The sequence below is a fragment of the Larus michahellis genome, chromosome 13 (assembly GCF_964199755.1).
Source record: "Larus michahellis chromosome 13, bLarMic1.1, whole genome shotgun sequence".
NCBI classification, from domain to species: domain Eukaryota; kingdom Metazoa; phylum Chordata; class Aves; order Charadriiformes; family Laridae; genus Larus; species Larus michahellis.
The window spans coordinates 4,682,505-4,700,061 of record NC_133908.1 but is presented as its reverse complement, the minus strand read 5'-3'; the positions used below and the strand labels follow the sequence as shown (position 1 = coordinate 4,700,061).

The following is a 17,557-nucleotide window of genomic DNA, read 5'->3' as shown; positions in this document are numbered from 1 at the left end:
TTGATGCGTGTACTTAATTTTTTGGTTGCAAATTACATATTTAAGACTGCAAAGACTAAAAATATGCCCCAAAACATTGAGTGGCTTCCTATCCTTTTCTATAATGAATTTAGACTAACAGGAATTGTAAACTTCTTAAATGTTGAGTCCCAATTAGACAGAAAGCTTAAGAACATGTAAATATTTTCCCCGGTTTTTCTGGAGTCAAATTGTTTTGAATAGTACAGTTAAGTTGTGTCTCACGAAAGAAATTACTTATAAGTGGAACTCTGAAGTTCTGCAGTGTGACTAATCATATTGATATTGATTTTGAGTTCGTAGGGATCGTATGAATTGGGTTAGGAAAGTTTCAGTTTAATTTTGATTCACAGAAGGTAACTAAGGATGTTAAATGCTTCTTCCTGTGGTGCAGATTATTACATGCTAAAGTTTTTAGGGCTTTTGTACTTTGATGATAATTTAAAAATCTGTTTATAAATGAAGGACAAAATAAAAAGCAGTTCTCTGAAAATTTGTTATCTTTCCAAATGGTTACGTTGACTTTATGCTTTGTTTGTGTTACGCTTATGAATTCCTACAAGTTATGCAAAAATGTTGCTGTGATTTATTGTTTTTCATTCTGACATTTCCATAGCTGATGGAAAATACTGATATTGTAACTAGAAGTACACATGGATTATTTAATAACGATATACTGTCACCAGATTTTACGGTATGTTTGATCAGAAATGATGGCTGTTAGGTGGTGATTGCTGGACCTTTCTTTTATCCTGGTATCAGTAAGTATCCAATGACTTTGTCAAGGCTGCATAAGTGCAGATTTCTGTACCCACTACCTATATTCATGTGCTGTTTGGCTTTGCTCTTTTAGATCTGTTTTTTCAAGTGTGGATTCTCCAGCCAAGGTCAGCTCCATGGAAAAGAAACTTCTTCTCAAGAGCAAAGAACTCCAAGAGGCCCAGGACAAGTGTCACAAGGTATTTATTTATGCGATTGGCCATCTCCATTGCTCCAGGAATCTGCAACCACTGTATGTCCAGGGATCTGTCAGATGCTGCTGATCATCCAGACTCGTGGTGGGCAAAGTGCTTTTCCTTCAGTGAGGTGGCTTCCTGTCCAGTACGAAGGGAGATGAATTTAGGCCATGCTGTTGCTCTAGATACTTTTATCTTAACAAGAAGCGGCTCTGGATTTTAAACAGCGTGATAGACGACTGCTTCTTCCTGCAGGCCGTGCCTCTTCATCACACGCACAATTACAGCAGTACGGTTCTGAGGTTCTCTTCCTAACTCATCAGCTTCTACTTGCATAACTGTTGTCACGTCACTGGTTATGGTGAACATCTTATAACAGTTGCTGTGCTCCAATAAAGGGAACCCGGTGGAATCTTTTAAAACTTACTGCTTGTTTGAGACTTTTATGAGAGTTCGATTACTTTTCTCCCTGCTCTGTTCTGGATTTGACCATTTGCTCCTGACAAGGAGATGGGGGGAAACCATCTTCTGGTCCAGCATGGATTTGGGATAAGGTTAAAGTGATCCATCTCTGCAAGTCAGGTGAAAAATGATTGTGTCTTCTTTGCTAACTGGGGTTCGAAGAATGACTGAATATGAACAAGCAGCTTGAATGAATGGGGTGACTTAGACTTACTACTTGTCCTTAAGAAGAACTGTGCATTCCTGGAGCAGAGACAATGGTATCGGAATTTAAACACCATTTGGAGAAATATAGCTAGAAGTCTCTTGGAGACAAATTCCTTACAAACAGAGCTCTAAAAGTAGCAGTTAACAAAGCTTTTGAAGCCCCCTTTATAACCTCTTGATATTTATTGCAGATGGAGCAGGAAATGACGCGGTTGCACCGGAGAGTGTCAGAGGTGGAGGCTGTACTTAGCCAAAAGGAGGTGGAACTGAAAGCCTCTGAGACCCAGCGATCCCTCCTGGAGCAGGACCTGGCCACCTATATCACAGAATGCAGTGTGAGCCCTTACACCAGTCGTTTCAGCTCTGAAGGCTTGAAATCTGGTGGTCTTTGCCTTTCTCTTCCATCATGGTTTCAGTGGGGTACTTGATGGAGAGAAAATAATATGTGAGAGGATATCTGTGGAATAAGGACCCCTGAATTGTTTGCAGAGGCTTGCGTGATTCAAACTTTGTTTCATGGTCATGTGCTTAGAACATACAGGAATAACTTCTTTCCTGATCTTGCTGAAACTATTTGTGATGTTTGTCTCACAGGCTGTGCTAGAACACGCTTGAGTTTGACTTCTTGCAGGTTTCTTAGCCAGAGGAGGATGGGGCCTAATCAATACCTAGCCAGAAATCTTCAGGGATAAATAAGAGGATTAGGAAGCCACGATGTTGCCTCCATCTGTGGTATTCTGAGTTCAGACTGATCCAGTTCCCCAGCATAACGTCAGGGATGATGCTAGGACAGGTGCTATTTTTCAGATAGAAGATAAAAATGAGGCCTTAAAACTGTGTCTTCAAAGATCATTTGGCATTTTTTATGGGAGCTGGAATGTCTGCCCAGTTGTCCTGGCAAGATGCTAGCGAGGATCTTTTCATTCTAGTTAATACTCTTAGTATTTTCAGTTGGATATAATATTCTGTTTCCTTTCTTGCACCAAGAACAAAAATCCAGATAATACTCTGTTTCAGAGAATTGAAAAGCATTTCTGATGGGTTGGTTTGTTGGGAAGCAGATCTTAAAACAAGGCTGAGTGATTTTCCTATACCAGATGCTACTAGGGTAAATAAAATGAAGTTTGTATCTTTCTGTTCAAGAATAATATAGTTGATAGGAGGACCACTAGTCTGTCAAAATTTGCAGGTAAGGTACGTGGTGAGGTACAGAAGCAGCTCTTCTGTTCTTTGTAGAAGTTTAACGGTGATTAAAGAATTTAACTCACTTAACAGCAACAAGAAAAATGAGTAGGCCTGTTAGTAACATGAAGTTGAAGGATTGTATCTAGGTTGTGAATTAATGGTGGTAGATAAAATATAGATAAATGCTGTCAATAATGGATGCCTTTTGTGATCTCTGTTTGGTTTTTGTCTCTAAACCTGATGTGACAAAGTAGAGATTTGAACTAAGATTTCAGTGTAGTAAACAGTGTTTGTAACGTGGGCTGTTTCTATCCAGACAGAAGCAGCACTGGCCATGAATTTCTTTAGGGTTCCATCATTGGTGCCTTGGTTTTTTTGATGCCTCACTGCAGTCAAGGAGGCATTGGTATAGCTAAAGACCTTTATTATACAGCCATCTGAAAAACCGAAGACTGTGTCTTGAACATTTTGCTTTCTGCAGAGCTTAAAGCGAAGCCTGGAGCAGGCACGGATGGAGGTGTCTCAGGAAGATGATAAGGCACTACAGCTACTTCACGATATCAGAGAGCAAAGCCGAAAACTGCAAGAGATCAAAGAACAGGTATACCTGCTTCTCCGGGGAGCAGAGTGGCTATCTACAAATAGGCACTCTTGGCATATTCTGTCTCTGTTGCCAGGATTAGGTTTTATGTTGGTAGGCTGTGATGACTCCCAATCTGCTTGTTTTCATATGGTTTCTTAAACAAAATGGGAAGCAATAAAATTATACTTTTGTGTATATTGCAAGTAAGCACAAACTCCAAACTTCGAGTTTTTCTTTTCCTAGTCCTGAAGGTAGTTTTTCTATAAAATCATCGTAGGAGAATGTCGCAATGCTTTAGTAATGAGTTGCATTAGAAATGAACCATCCACTATAAATGGTCAAGCTATGCAAATCCCACAACAAGTTCATGAATCTTCACCTGGGAGAGAACTGAGCTAACCTTAATTTTGTGGTTTTGTTCCCCCACCCGTCTTTCATATCCGGACATTTAAAATGCTTAATTGTCTTTCAAAATGGAATCTGTGTTGCCTAACTCTTCTTTTCCTAATTTAACCTCTTCGCAAATAGATGTTCATAATTTTTTCCACCAGAAGAATGTTGAAAATTCATTAATCTGTTCATAAGGAAAAAAAATGTCAAAATGAAATGAAAATATGGTGACAAATGTGGACATTTTTAGGACTTTAAATGGTCTACAAAACAGAACCCATTCAGTTTTATGAATTAATAGCAACACGTTGTATTGAGAAAAAGAAATTGAAATTTGCCATGGCGTTCAAACAATTCTTTGCAATTATCTGTTGTTTTTCACCTTCAGAGCACTTAACAAACATTAACTGCCTAATTTCGTAGTGTTTGAGACAAGGAAGCCCAGAAACCTTGGTAATAATTCTCCAGACATGAGCAGCTCTTATGTAAAAAGTAATGAAATGCAAAAACAACCCTCTGGATGTAGCAGGCCTCCATAGACTTCTCTACAGCATTTTTCTGGATTGTTCTTTTATGTAATACAAGGGATATAAAACTCTGTACTCTGTGTTTTGGTAGCAAAGTTGCTTTAGATACTGAAATGTGGAACATTTTTTGGCAATGATAAATATCAATAGATTCTTAGGCAGTACAGACGCATGTAACAGAGGAAAAATAATGCAAGTAATTTGTAATCAAATATTTTGTCCCAGAGTCTTTTAATTTGGCTTGTGAAGATTCACAAGGACGTAAAAATGCTGCTTAGGTCAACAAATGGATCTGTAATGTCCTGCAGACTTTCAGATCTGGGGCGGGGGTTTCTGAGCTACCTGAAACCCATGTGCAAGAACAGTGCAACAAAATATGCAGAGAAGTTTTTGCTGACTCATTCCAGCAAGTGGGCCTGAGCCATTGAAGACTTGGATCATTATTTTTAAGTCAGACAGAACTGGGAGGTGAGATGGAAGAGTCACTTAGAGTTTTGCTGTTGAAAACATGAAACTTGAGAGAGAGCCAGTAAAATTAGCAGCCAATCAGAATCTTCAAAACCCAATAATTAGGCATTTGGTATTTTCAGGGCAAGGCTGTAGGTTCAATTTAACCCCAGGTACTTGAATAGAAGACCGTGGTGGGTTTGTGGGCTTCTTTGTTTGGGGTGTGTGTTTGCTTTTTGTTTGGGTTTCAGTTTTTCTGGTTTTGTTTGTTTGTTTGTTTTTTGGTTGGTTGGTTTTTTTAACTAAATCTGCGTTGTGGTCATTACTTGATGAAGACCCATATGAATGGATGAACTTGCAAAAAATCAGAATCTATGTTTTTTCAAAAGGCCTGCTCATTTGTATGCAGCTACCCTGATGTGATTTGCTTCAGGTATATGCCCTGAGCTTTGCCTGTCCATTAATATACTATTAAGTACATCTTGATAGTTCTAAAACTATGACCAATGCATACGCGACAGGTATTGTTCTGGGTCACCTTGAGTGATGTGGCCTGTTCCTCTGACCTGACTGTGAGATTTATTCAAAGACAGTCTTGCAAATGTCAAGAAACAAGAAAAAACTGAAAATTACTAATTATCTCCTCTTCTTCTTTTCTCCTTCCCTGTTCTCCTCCCTTCCCAAATACTAATTTTCACAGTGGCAACTGTAGTCATACCTGTGATTCTTTGGTCAAGTGTTTGCTGATGTAAAAGCCAAGTATTTTAGGAAGTCTTAACAAATTATGATTTCTGAGCAGAACATGTATTCCTTCAAACCATTCTGCCTTTTTTATTCACAAACATCTTTGTATGAAACAAATATTTGAGTTAATGTATGCTCACGTATTATAAAAAGGCTCTAATTCTTTTCAGCAAGAAAACAAGATCATCCGTAGAGAAACCAACTGAAAAGAAGAGAGTAGGTCCCCCTGTCTGCCCTACAAACTGGAGAACCAATTTGGGGATTACAAACCAAAGAGCCATTCTGCCCTGCTGCCTATAACGGATAGTAAAGCAATCTGTTAAAGGCCCAGCTTCTTTAAATATCAGCATAAGCTCTCCACGTTGCTTGAGAATCACAGGCTGACATTAGGGTCAGTGTTCATGCAATCACTTGTCTAACTAAAGACAGCAGCTGGTTGGAAGGAGCGATGACAAACTTGATTTTGTCATGAGACAGTTACTCTTTTGAATATGGGGGTAGTCAGGCATATTGTAAGATATTAAAATGGAAAGAAAGATAGACTCCCCCACTGTCAGTCCTTCATAATCTTTTTTGCTAGCTCTTGATGTGCAGGTTTTCTACTCGTTCTCAGCTTCATAAAAAATACTTTTTTGGGGTTTTTTGGGGGACTCTTTTTGTTTAGAGTAATTGTATAAAATATATTCTTACAGGACTTAATGAATGCTACATAAACATAATTAAATTCTTTTTTTCCAGTGAGGATACGAGAAGCAATCTCACGAGCTAGTCTCAGTTTGAATACCCAGTCCCATTGAGATAGTCAATTCAAATGTTCTTTTCTTCTCCCACCTTCCCCATCCAAATGCCCTATCTTGTAGGGCCTTATTTCTGCCTATATAGGCAAATATCTTCTGTTGGCAATGTAATTTTTAGGCATTTTTTTGTAAGTTAATATTTGATTTTAGGTTGTCTCCCATACATAGGAATATGATTCTTTTTAACTCTGTCAAGAGAAAATAACTGATGGCTAGAAGCCACGGTATGCTACCCCTCTGCTTCTCCTTCTTTCCTTTTACCCAAGCTGTGCAGATCTGTGGTAATTGTCATGTTATCAGCCTGAGAAAATATATCTTGAGGGAGCACCTGGGCATTTAGTAGAGACATCAACTCAAAGGCACATTTCTGTTTCAGAAATTAGAAATGTAAGTAATTTTTATCATTTGTATGTAGATGTATGTCTGTGTTTCTGCAGTGAAGCCACTCTCAAAAAGGCAGTGTTTTGACTTTTCTGAGGTGTTGACTTGAAATTGTCAAGACTGAAACCAGAATACTCTGGATATGTTATTTTATTTAGCTTTTATTGTTTTATTTTGTGTGTTAGTTTTCTTCCACATGTTCTTAAATGCTCCTCTTGCCTGCAATCAGTATTCTGGGATCAGCGTCTCCAGTTATTTCCCCTTTTGCCTCTAAAATGTAATACCTTTTCCTTCCACCACAACTACAGGAGTATCAAGCTCAAGTAGAAGAAATGAGGTTGATGATGAATCAATTAGAAGAGGATCTTATTTCAGCTCGCAGGCGTAGTGATCTTTATGAATCGGAGTTGAGAGAGTCACGACTGGCAGCTGAAGAATTCAAACGTAAAGCTACGGAATGTCACAACAAATTGCAAAAGGTAGTTTAGGCTTCATGGGAGAGGCGGGCTTGAATTTCTACTGATGTTTCACACACACACACAAGTTGTGTGTGTGTCCTCAAAAGATTAGCATCGTTTGTACAACCGATACAAAACGTCTTCAATTGTACATACAAATAGCGTAACTTATGTTTTGTGTAACTACTTGTGTTTAAATTGCATGAGGTGATGAGTGTACTGCAACTTTTCCTGAGACTTTTATATATTTTATATTTAAGTTACAGGTTAAAGATCAAGGAAAAAATGAATCGGGAGAGTTGTATTGCAAATTGGAGAAGGTATGCTACTTCTATGTCCTGGAGTTTGCTTCCTGGGTCTGGATATCCTGTTCTTAATGGATTGTGTTCAGAAGCTAGGCAAGGACAGGCCATTATGTTTAATCTGAGTTTGGAGTTAGGTTAGTGATACATAACGGTTTTCTTTATAAATAAAAAATAGCAAATAAAAAAATAAAAAGAATTCTGAGTATTGTCACACTGAACAATCTACTTGGTGACCAAAATATGAAACCAACCAGAAGTTAGTAAAATGGGAGTAGATTTGCCAAGGAGCATTTTGGTGTGTTGGAATTTATAGGGAGAAACAAAGTTTTTTTGGAAGTAAATTAAACTAAGTATGGAGAGAGCATGTTTTCCTTTTTGTTTTTTTTTATGAAACTCTTTGCCCCCCTCTTTTCATTTAACTGTAGATCAATACAGAGCAGCAGGCCAAAATCCAGGAGCTGCAGGAAAAGCTGACAAAGGTAATGTCTGGGTGGTGAAAGTGAGTTTTCCACGAGATTTTCCAGTGAAACCTTAATGCAGAGGAGGGATGCACTTTGTTTGATCCTCAAAAATAGTATTAGTCATAGCATGGGTGATGATAAGGAAAAGGGGGTGGGAACTGGTATCTGAAATCATTGGTGTTCTCAATATGCTTTCGGCTCTTGAGACATGTCAACAGTGTTTATTTTTACAAATGAAGCTGAGTCAGAACTGGAGTAGTGTAGAGAAATTCTAATTTAAAAGGCCAGTTTGGGCACGCCGTATGCAATACACTGGTCCCTTGCTTCCGAAGACAGGGTTCAGATATTTTTAACTCACTAGTAAAATACATATTTGGCTTAATTTAGTCTCTCAGTATACTCGGTTTTAATTGCAAAATCACTTTCCAGTTCAGTTATTCACAGTAAAAATGTTGAATGATAAGGGTTCACAACAGAATTAAAATACCTTTGCAATGTTTGCTGAAGGAAGTACATAATATCTAATGTTTGCAGCCGTGGTCAGCCTGTCACTTATCAGGACTGTAAGAACAGTAGGGGAACTTCTCTTATTGGGATCTTTCAGCAGCAAAGTAAGGGGTGGTCATAATAATCCACTGAGAGAGCTTTTCAAACTTGGCACCGGCTGAGAGATGGCTTTTTCAAGGGTTAGTGATCTAGAATATGAATAGGAGACCAAAATTATGTAGAAATAGTACTTCTAATATTTCAGAACAGTCATGTTTTAATCTCCCCTCCCCTTTTCTCTTTTCATTAATTCTAAGGAATTATCTGTAGGCCAACAGGTTATTTTAGTTAGAGTATTTTGTGAGCTCTTTCCATGAACTTTCAGCACATAGAGATGATTACAAACTTGCAGTATAGCAAGACAAACATGTAGATTTCTTGGATTTTCATTTTCTTGTGAAACAGAAAAGAATTCTGTAACAGAAGTTAGAATTTGTACGTTCCTGCACATGTTTGGAGGTGGTCATAATTTTAGACCGCTAGGCCAAAGTTGTGTAGCAATTTTATTCAGAAAGTTGACCATCTTGAGGTTATGAACTTTTCAAATACCGAGTTTTTGTGAGTGTATTTTTCTTATAATACCTTACTCCCCCCCGCCTTGGACCTTTAGGCTGTGAAAGCTAGCTCAGAGGCAACTGAGCTTCTTCAGAATATCCGTCAAGCAAAGGAAAGAGCTGAGAAGGAGTTAGAGAAACTGCAGAATCGGGAAGACTCTAATGAAAGCATGAAGAAGAAATTGCTTGAAGCGGAGGTGAGTGGAGAATGTCTATCTAGAGTAAATTAGTTATTGGAATGTGTCTCAGTTTAGGAACCCTTATCTGTATGACTCTGAACAGCTTGTATTCCTGTAGTAACTAGTCATAGGAAAGTGATGTTAGACATGAATCCATTTTTAATTAAAAAGCACATATTTCTTTGAAGAAAACCAAGAGGTTTTTTAGTTTCAGTGAGGAGTCAATAAGGACATGTGGTTAGCATAAAGGATTTGAGGCATGATGAGGATTTCAAATATAAAAGACAAGCATATATTGACTGCTTCAGATGACTTTTTCTAGAAACTACTCATTGCTTTGTGATAATGCAGAGTCGGTTAGCCTAAATGGCAGTTAATAATTGCTCTACAGGAACGGCGCCATTCTCTGGAGAACCAGGTGAAGAGACTAGAGACTGTGGAACGGAGAGAAAACCGTCTAAAGGAAGATATTCAAACTAAATCTCAACAGATTCAACAGATGGCAGAAAAAATTCTGGTGAGCAGAGGTGAAAATGAAAGATAAAGGGTAAGAGTTTGTAAGAAAGGGGTAGGAAAGGAACGGAAGACTAGAATTGCATTGAATAAGGTGGAAATTGTTGAATAAAGGGATTTGTTTCTTGTACCAGTCATACTGGAGAAGGCTTAAGTGCTCAAATTCTGTTTGCACCTATAGTTACAAACTCACTCCTGTACCTTTACTTTTAATACTACTTTAAAATTGTAGTTGTCTCAGTGGGAGCACTTTTAAGTCAGCTTGTAATATTTAAATTAATTACCGAATGATGATTTCAGAAGTAAAACATTCTCAGTATGGCATACTGCAACAATAAAAACATTGATACCTAGGTTTTAAACTAAATTGCAAAGGAATTTAGAGGTCAGATCTACTTGAAATGCTTACATTTTGAAGCAGAGAGAAATTAGTCATCTAAACTGTTCGTCTCCAAAGATAATATTTGTCAGGAATCCATTTTCACCCACATACCTTCTCTGTTAGCAATTTCTTGTTTCTCTCCTTGTTAACCTATTAAGTCTTTATAGCGAGTTGGTACGTCAGTCTAAGTGAACCAAGCAGAGAGTGTCTGTAATCCTTTTACTTCCCTGGGACAGGAAGCATAATTTTATAGTGGAATAATTAAATTAATTTTGTGTTTCTTGTGAGTTCTTTTTCTGTCTTGTCAATATGATAAGGAAAAAAGATTACTTTTTATTGGTAGCAATCCTGAGCAGAGACACACCTGAGGAAGGCCAAATGGAAATGTATAAATAACTGTATTTGGAGTCAACAGGTGACCCATGCTGGTTCCGGGTAGTGGCTGCATCTGTAGACTTTAGTGTAAGAATGCCTCAGTGCTCTCAAGAAAAGGCAGAACCAGTTCTTTAGTAGTGCTGTTTCTTGCAATTGTTTTGATAACATGAGTGCATGGTAAGTGGGAGACTATGGTTTTGCTGGGCACGGAGCCAACTTTATGTTTAGAAATAGTGTAAAACTTCAAATTGTTTCATTAGCCTCTTGTGTATATTTGGAGACTGTTCCATGGTTTTGATTACATCCTCTGTGGAGAGGAAAATCTGGAAGGGAATGCAGAAATACTGACTAATTGTTTTACACCATGGGATATGTTTAGCTCATCTTGTAGATAGTTTCCATGGAATTCTGATAGAATGTTGGAGAGACACAAAAGTATCTTAAAAGAAAGTCGAACAGGCATTGAGGAAATAGTCCTACAGAGTCTTTCTTAGTCCCTTGCAGCTCTGGTTTGGGAGCACAGGGTAATAGTTTTTTTTTTTCTCCACTTCTACCCTGTTTTTTCCCCTCAAGATGGTATCTTCAAATACTTTTGACTTTTCCTGGTACAGAAAATGTAGAAAGGCAGGAAGGGAGCTGATGATACAAAATGGCATAGAATAAGGTGGAAATTGTTGAATAAAGGCATTGGTTTCCTCTACACTCATGTAGCAGTACCTGAGAAATACCTGCTGATCTGCCTGTAGAGAGCTGAATAAGAAGCAAGAAGCAAGTTAGAGAAGCTACTTATTGCTGCGTGAAAGTTTAAATCATTGCTATGATGCTAATAACAAAGGTAGTGCTACATAGAGAACAGGGAGTGAGAACTGGAATGGTAAGAGATTACCTTTTTAAGCCCACACTGGCTGTTAAGTGCCATGGCAGAAACTGGTGAAGCTTCTGCTACAATATGAGCAGTCTGATGCTGGTAGCTTTGAAGCTGCTGCTGATCTGGTTGTCTGATTCCCTGCCAGGACCTGAAACATGTGGGCTTCTGGGGGAGGTGAGTTGTCCCTCTTGTTGCTGGGAGACATATTTCAATTGCAAAAAGCAGCAATCTCCATTCCTTGCAGAAGTGTCGGGTACTAGGCACTGTAGATGACCTACTTTTGGTGAACCTCCTCTTTGATTCTCACTTCTGGAAAAGGAGGTCTATTGCAATTACTGGAGCAAAAAAATCTTTGTATGTTTTCAAGACGAGGAAAACCAGAAAAGAGAATATGAAAAGAGCTAAAGTAGAAATATCAGGGTATTTTCCTGTGCTATGCAGTAGTGAAGGCAGACAGGAGGCGTGGATGCATCCCCCAAACCTGTACTTGTCTATGCAAGAGTCAGTCCAGTGGTAGTGAATGACAGACCTGGATCTGCCCCTTGTTCTAAGGAAATCACTGGAATGGCAAATAGTGACAACGAATGAGCATCAAGTTCTAAGCTCAACTCTTGCGAGGTGTCCTATTGAAAGGTGATTATAAATATACCCTGAACAAGATAGTCAGACAGCAGAAACAGTGAAGTTCTGAGATGCAAAATTATTTAAGTCCTTACTGTGCATGGCTCAAACTAGCGGATGTGAAGTAAAGAGGTTAAAAATATTCTGGTATGTTCTACCATATATGTATTGCATCCTGCACTTTTCATTTTCGAATCAATTTATAAATAGTTATTCTGACAACGTTTGTCTGAGGCATATAGCAAAGTAAATGCTATTCCCACTCTATGAATGTAAAATGAAAAGCATAGAGAGCAGTGCACCATTATTGAGGTCTTCTGTGAGAAAACAAGTGAGAGACCTTGTTAAAAATAGATCGGAACTTCTTGTAATGCCACTGCAGCTATAAAGTGTTTATAATTGCTTGTTTTCACAAACATCCTTGGCCCATCTTTGGGAATATTTTACTGGGAAATGGAGATTCTCACTGTGAAAGTAGAGATCTTTGTCTTTAGCAGTAGCTGGGTCAGCAACAATATGCAGAGCTTAAAACTGATAATGTGCAGCTCTCATAATGTGTTTTTTTTTTTTTTTTTACTACAACAGCCCTGGTCTTGGGATTTTTATAGTGTGAAGCTTAAAAAAGAATGAATGAATGTTTGATACCTGTGTAACACATACACACAGCACCTATTATTTCTTGTGGCTGAATTTGAATCTCTGCTGCTTTTAGGAGCTGGAAGAAAAGCATCGTGAGGCTCAGATTGCAGCACAACACCTGGAGTTGCAGCTGAAACAGAAGGAACAATTCTATGAGGAAAAACTCAAAGTAAAAATACCTTCTTATCATCTTCCTACAAGCTTTTGTGGGTAGAATGAGTTCAGGGAAAAACCAGTTGCCTTTAGGCTCTGATTGCTTTGTGTTATGAGTTGCCTTCTTGCCTACCACTAACGGTTCAGAGAGTTTAGTGAAATCTGATTAAGTTTTTCTTCTAGTCCATGCCCTCGTACCTTACCTGTCTTTAGCACTGCATTAAAAGAGGTAGCATTTTGAAATCAGAACTATAGGAATGCAGTTGTTGGTTATAACTTGACTATTACTGACTAAATAATTCTTGATGCTGTTGGATCTCACATCCTGAAAAAGCCTTCAGTTCCTACTGACGATTTTCTAAGAGTATTCCCACAGCCTACCTGCAAGGTTCAAATTCAGCAAATACGAGAGCATTTCTGAAATTCCCTCTTCTTGGAGCTGTAACATCTGCCAAGAAGCCACAGAAACCACCCACTTTGTTTTTGTCTTTTCCAGGGTAGCATAAGACTTTAACAAACAGTCAGAAATAGAACCATAGACACCATCTAAAATTAGGAAAAACAAATTGGGAAATAAGAGTATGTGCACAGGCTAAGGATTTTTCTAAAGAACCTGCAGTACATCAGCCAATAAGTGCTTTTCTTAAGAATCTTTGCTTCTAATAAGCATAATCTGTTTTCATCAATCCTCATCTAATATGTTTACCTAGGACTTTAATTCTATATTTCAGCTTAAATGTGAGAGGATATAATATGTAAGAGGAGAGAAGGAATTTCTATGTGAGAAATACAAAGCAGAAAAAGAGAAGTAAGGTTTCCTGGCAGACCAGAGCATGTGGGAATCAGTAAAGAGAGGAGAGTGATAGAAAGCAGGATGATCAGAGGTAGATGTTGGGAAAGGAGAAGTGGTCACATAAAAACTGGAAAAGAGGACAGGGACTGGAAAAAGAACTTAAAGAGAGACAGTGTATTACAGGGACATATGATATGGGGTTTAGTAGGAGGAATCAGGAAGCCAGGTGAAAGAGGCTCAAAGAGATGAACAAGGACATGGGAGTTTATAACTGCAACAGTAAAAAATATCCTGTGGTGTCCAGACTTTGTGACTATGAAAACTTGTCTTTGAAGGAAATGACCTTCAATTTAACAACTGACTTAAAGTTGGACGTACATTCATAACATGCATTTTTAAAAAAATCTAAAAATTAGTTACTTTAGTCCTGTTCCTTATGATGGGTATTTGTGCCACAGAAAGAAGTATTTTACTTTCATTTGGTTTCTCCTACTTGAAGATTTCATGAGGTCTTAATTGCCTTCTCATGCATATCACTCCTGAGCCATATTGTTAGGGCAGCTAAAGGATGTGCACTTCCATATCTCCTCTACTATACATATTGGAGTACAGAGGTTTTCTATTTTCTATTGCATTGATCTGGAATATTTCTTGAACATAGTTTAGAGGACTTAAAATAATAATTAAGAAAATCTACAGTATCTCCATGTCTTTATAAAATTACATCATTAAATTCAGTCTTCAGAGATAACTGAGGGAGTGCTCTTTTTTGGAGTTTGCTCTTCCATGGATTTCATGCAATTGCATCTTGGGTTTAATTTTGCTTGAGATATGATCAATTGCTTAAAAAAAATTCAATTCTTTCTTGATGATTTTCTTTCTGCTTGCCCTTTGCCCAGTGAAACAGATATAATTTAGACAAAAGAAATGTCTTCATTTAGGTGTTGGAAAATCAGATGAAGAAGGATCTTGCAGATAAGGAAGCACTTGAGAATATGCTCAGAAGACATGAAGAAGAAGCCCGTGAGAAATGTAAAGTCCTTGCCGAACAGAAGGCGGTATGTATAGTTGAATTGGAAATCAAAGCATTTTTAAGAGTAGCTTTCTAAGACTCTGATTTCAAGCAATCTTGTTTGAGGTTTTATAGTGCTGCTGGGCTGTTTTGAAAGAAATCCTCTGATTAATACTGACTTTAAAAGACATGTTTTTTTAATTCAAGGTATCTTCAATAATATTTCCTTAAAAGTAGCCATGTCGCATGCCGCATACTTATAATTTTGTTCATTGATAATATAACGGTTGCTTTCTCCTAATATTAAAGCAGTAGAAAGTAGTTGTAAATAGCTCCAGTAATTGCATCTGTGATGCTCTTTTAGCCATTTGGTTGGTTTTCTTTTACTTCTTTTTGCTTCTAGAAAAAGTTGGTACTTTTTTTTTTAAACATTGTTTTTATAATCAGTTCTATTGTGCAGTCTCAAAGGCACATTGCTGTGTTTCAGATGATCAATGCAATGGATTCGAAGATTAGGTCACTGGAGCAGAGAATAGTGGAATTGTCTGAGGCCAATAAACTGGCAGCAAATAGCAGCCTTTTTACCCAGAGGAACATGTAAGTATAGCAACTGCTGTCATACTGGTCACTACTGAACACTTCTCAGTAAGATCTGTTCTCTTAATGTAAAAGTGGATCTTTTTTTGCAGCCTGCTGTGCTCCTTGCTTGTTTTTCAGTGAAGCAAAAATATGCTTGTTCTTCAAATAGTTGTGGTTCGCTGCTTATTTTGTGTTTCCTCAAACATGACTAGGAAAATTGGTTTGCATTACAATGTTTACTTTGGAGCCTTTCCTAAGGCTGGTGCTTCGTGCAGGTTTACCAAACAAGTTAAATAAATACTAATAATTTTAATGTCTAAACTACCTCTGGAGAAGCATGTATTCCTTTTTTGAACATAAATGCTGCTAATAGTTTTGTATTTTCCTTGGTTCTTGTGACAGTTACACGATGTTGAAATTGAAAAGATTAAATACCTTTCTTTCACAAACATTCCATCCTGCCCTGATGAGTGAGAAGACAAGAAAGCAGGATTTTTGAGCCAAGAGGTTTTCTACATGTTTGTGAATTGCTGGTTGCAATAGTGAGATATTTTGTTACTGAAATGGGCAGAAGTAACATGAAGTAGGGGATACCCCAGTTTCAGCTTCAGAATGCTGCTTCAATTAATTTTTGTTCCTTCCTAACCCAGATAGCACTTGCATATATCTCTTGCCTTTTTGGCTTCAGCCTCTCTGCAGTTCTCTTGATGACTGGTGTAATAATCAGTTCAGTGGTTTGGGGGTATACTACTGGTCAAGATCTAATGTCATCTTGAATCACTGTGTAATAGGAAATCTTCTGTGTCAGATCTTTCTGTCTGCCTGAGCTTTATTTTGCTTTGGTTTTTAGCTGAGATTCCTTGTCCTTCTAATGATGCTTTTCCTTCGTAAGAGATTTAAAGGCATTCTACTTCAATTATAGGGAAAAGCATGGATTGCTTGATACATCCTGCAAGGTAGGGCTAAAGTAGTATATGCTTTTATTTATTGAGTTAAGCGATTCATCAGCTTTGCCTGTCCACAGAAAGGTTTTCAGTGTCTGTCAGCTGCTGGATGCAATGATAGGTAATGTCTCTGTGAGAAGCGCTTGGACAGATTCACCTATAATACTCAATAGAACCAAGCAAGGACGAATTTTGGCAAAGACTTGCTTTGGTTTTTTTCCTTTTCAGTGGTGATTATGCCTCCAGATATGTAATGGCTCCAATTTTTGTTGTATTTCAAATGTCTGGCAAGTTATTTTAGCCTGAGCAGCCAAAAATATTCACAGAAATAACTGAGAAATTTAATTGCGTTGCTTTATGCTCCAGTTGTATTTACTCCAGATGACCTCCAGTTAATCACCCAGGAAGTTTTTTGAGGCTGCAAAAGCCATAATTTACCTTCAGTCTGAAATAAAACAGAAGTATTGTCTCAGCGTGTACCAGGAAAGCATATGCAAGGTCTAGTATCACAGTCACTGGTGCTGAACTGAGTGTAAGAACTTAGCTGAGGTAGATGCGTTCTCTGAGAGCAGGACACTTGACTAGAGATCCATAGAAAGCATGAAAAAGAAATAAATTTTGAACATACAGTTTGGAATAGGTTATTGAGAGACGTATTGTCAAGTAACATAATTTTGCAGGATTGGTAAAAGTACAGAATTAACAACATTTTTAAGAGATAATTGCTTTATTATGCGTGCAGATAGCTAATGAATTTGTGCTGATTTTGTGAATGGTAGTGGTGAAAATGTATAAATCTGTTGTTGGACTGTATTTTGAATCCAGAAAAGCTACAGCTGATCTGAGCATGTCTGAAGAGGAGAACTAGTGATTAAACCCTTCAGAGGAGGGGTGAACTCTGCTAGCTTTTGTTTCATCAGTAGCTGAGGAAGCTAATGATTATCAAGTTCCTGAGAAGATAGCCCAGTACCCAGTAGGAAGTGAAATAACACCATTTGACAGTTCTGGCTGGCAATAATCTGTAGAGGTAAACTAAAACAAGAGAAAGGGTGAACGGGTGGTTTTGCGTGCAATGCACAGAAATGTGAGTCAGAAGACTTAAGTTCTATTTTTAGTTTTGTTAAGTCTTTTTATTTGATCTTAGGCAACCCACATAATTTCTCTGGGATAGGATTAATAACAGCTTATCTCACAGTGAACTTCTTAAAATATTAATTCATTAATATATGTAGAGCTTTATGAGACTTCTAAGTAGAAAGCACACCATGAGGCAGAATTTCCCAATGCATGATAAAATGATTCCAGGAATTGTAAATAATATAGAAAGACCTTTTTCCCCCCCCCCTTTTTTTTTTTTTTATGAGGGTATCCATTTCAAATTGTTATGCTAATAATTAATCGTTGCCAGCTCTCAAAATTCTTATTAGCACAAGTAATTATTTTTGTTCACTTTGTAGATTAAGACTTTGATCAGACAC

The 17,557-nt window shown here is 37.8% G+C and overlaps 1 protein-coding gene across 10 annotated transcripts in view; it reads left to right on the top strand.

The window, feature by feature from the left end:
• Positions 1 to 17,557, top strand: part of CIT (citron rho-interacting serine/threonine kinase) — a 74,464-nt gene that overhangs the window by 22,571 nt on the left and 34,336 nt on the right. For 7 of the 10 annotated variants that reach the window (XM_074606340.1, XM_074606337.1, XM_074606338.1 and 4 more), the window contains 11 exons: positions 872 to 977; positions 1,835 to 1,978; positions 3,310 to 3,429; positions 7,006 to 7,176; positions 7,416 to 7,475; positions 7,886 to 7,939; positions 9,078 to 9,218; positions 9,592 to 9,717; positions 12,672 to 12,767; positions 14,486 to 14,602; positions 15,044 to 15,153. In XM_074606340.1, the coding sequence (XP_074462441.1) occupies positions 872 to 977; positions 1,835 to 1,978; positions 3,310 to 3,429; positions 7,006 to 7,176; positions 7,416 to 7,475; positions 7,886 to 7,939; positions 9,078 to 9,218; positions 9,592 to 9,717; positions 12,672 to 12,767; positions 14,486 to 14,602; positions 15,044 to 15,153 (1,245 nt within the window). The remainder of the gene's footprint in view (positions 1 to 871; positions 978 to 1,834; positions 1,979 to 3,309; positions 3,430 to 7,005; positions 7,177 to 7,415; positions 7,476 to 7,885; positions 7,940 to 9,077; positions 9,219 to 9,591; positions 9,718 to 12,671; positions 12,768 to 14,485; positions 14,603 to 15,043; positions 15,154 to 17,557) is intronic. The other 3 variants (XM_074606339.1, XM_074606335.1, XM_074606333.1) reach the window with 1 other exon arrangement.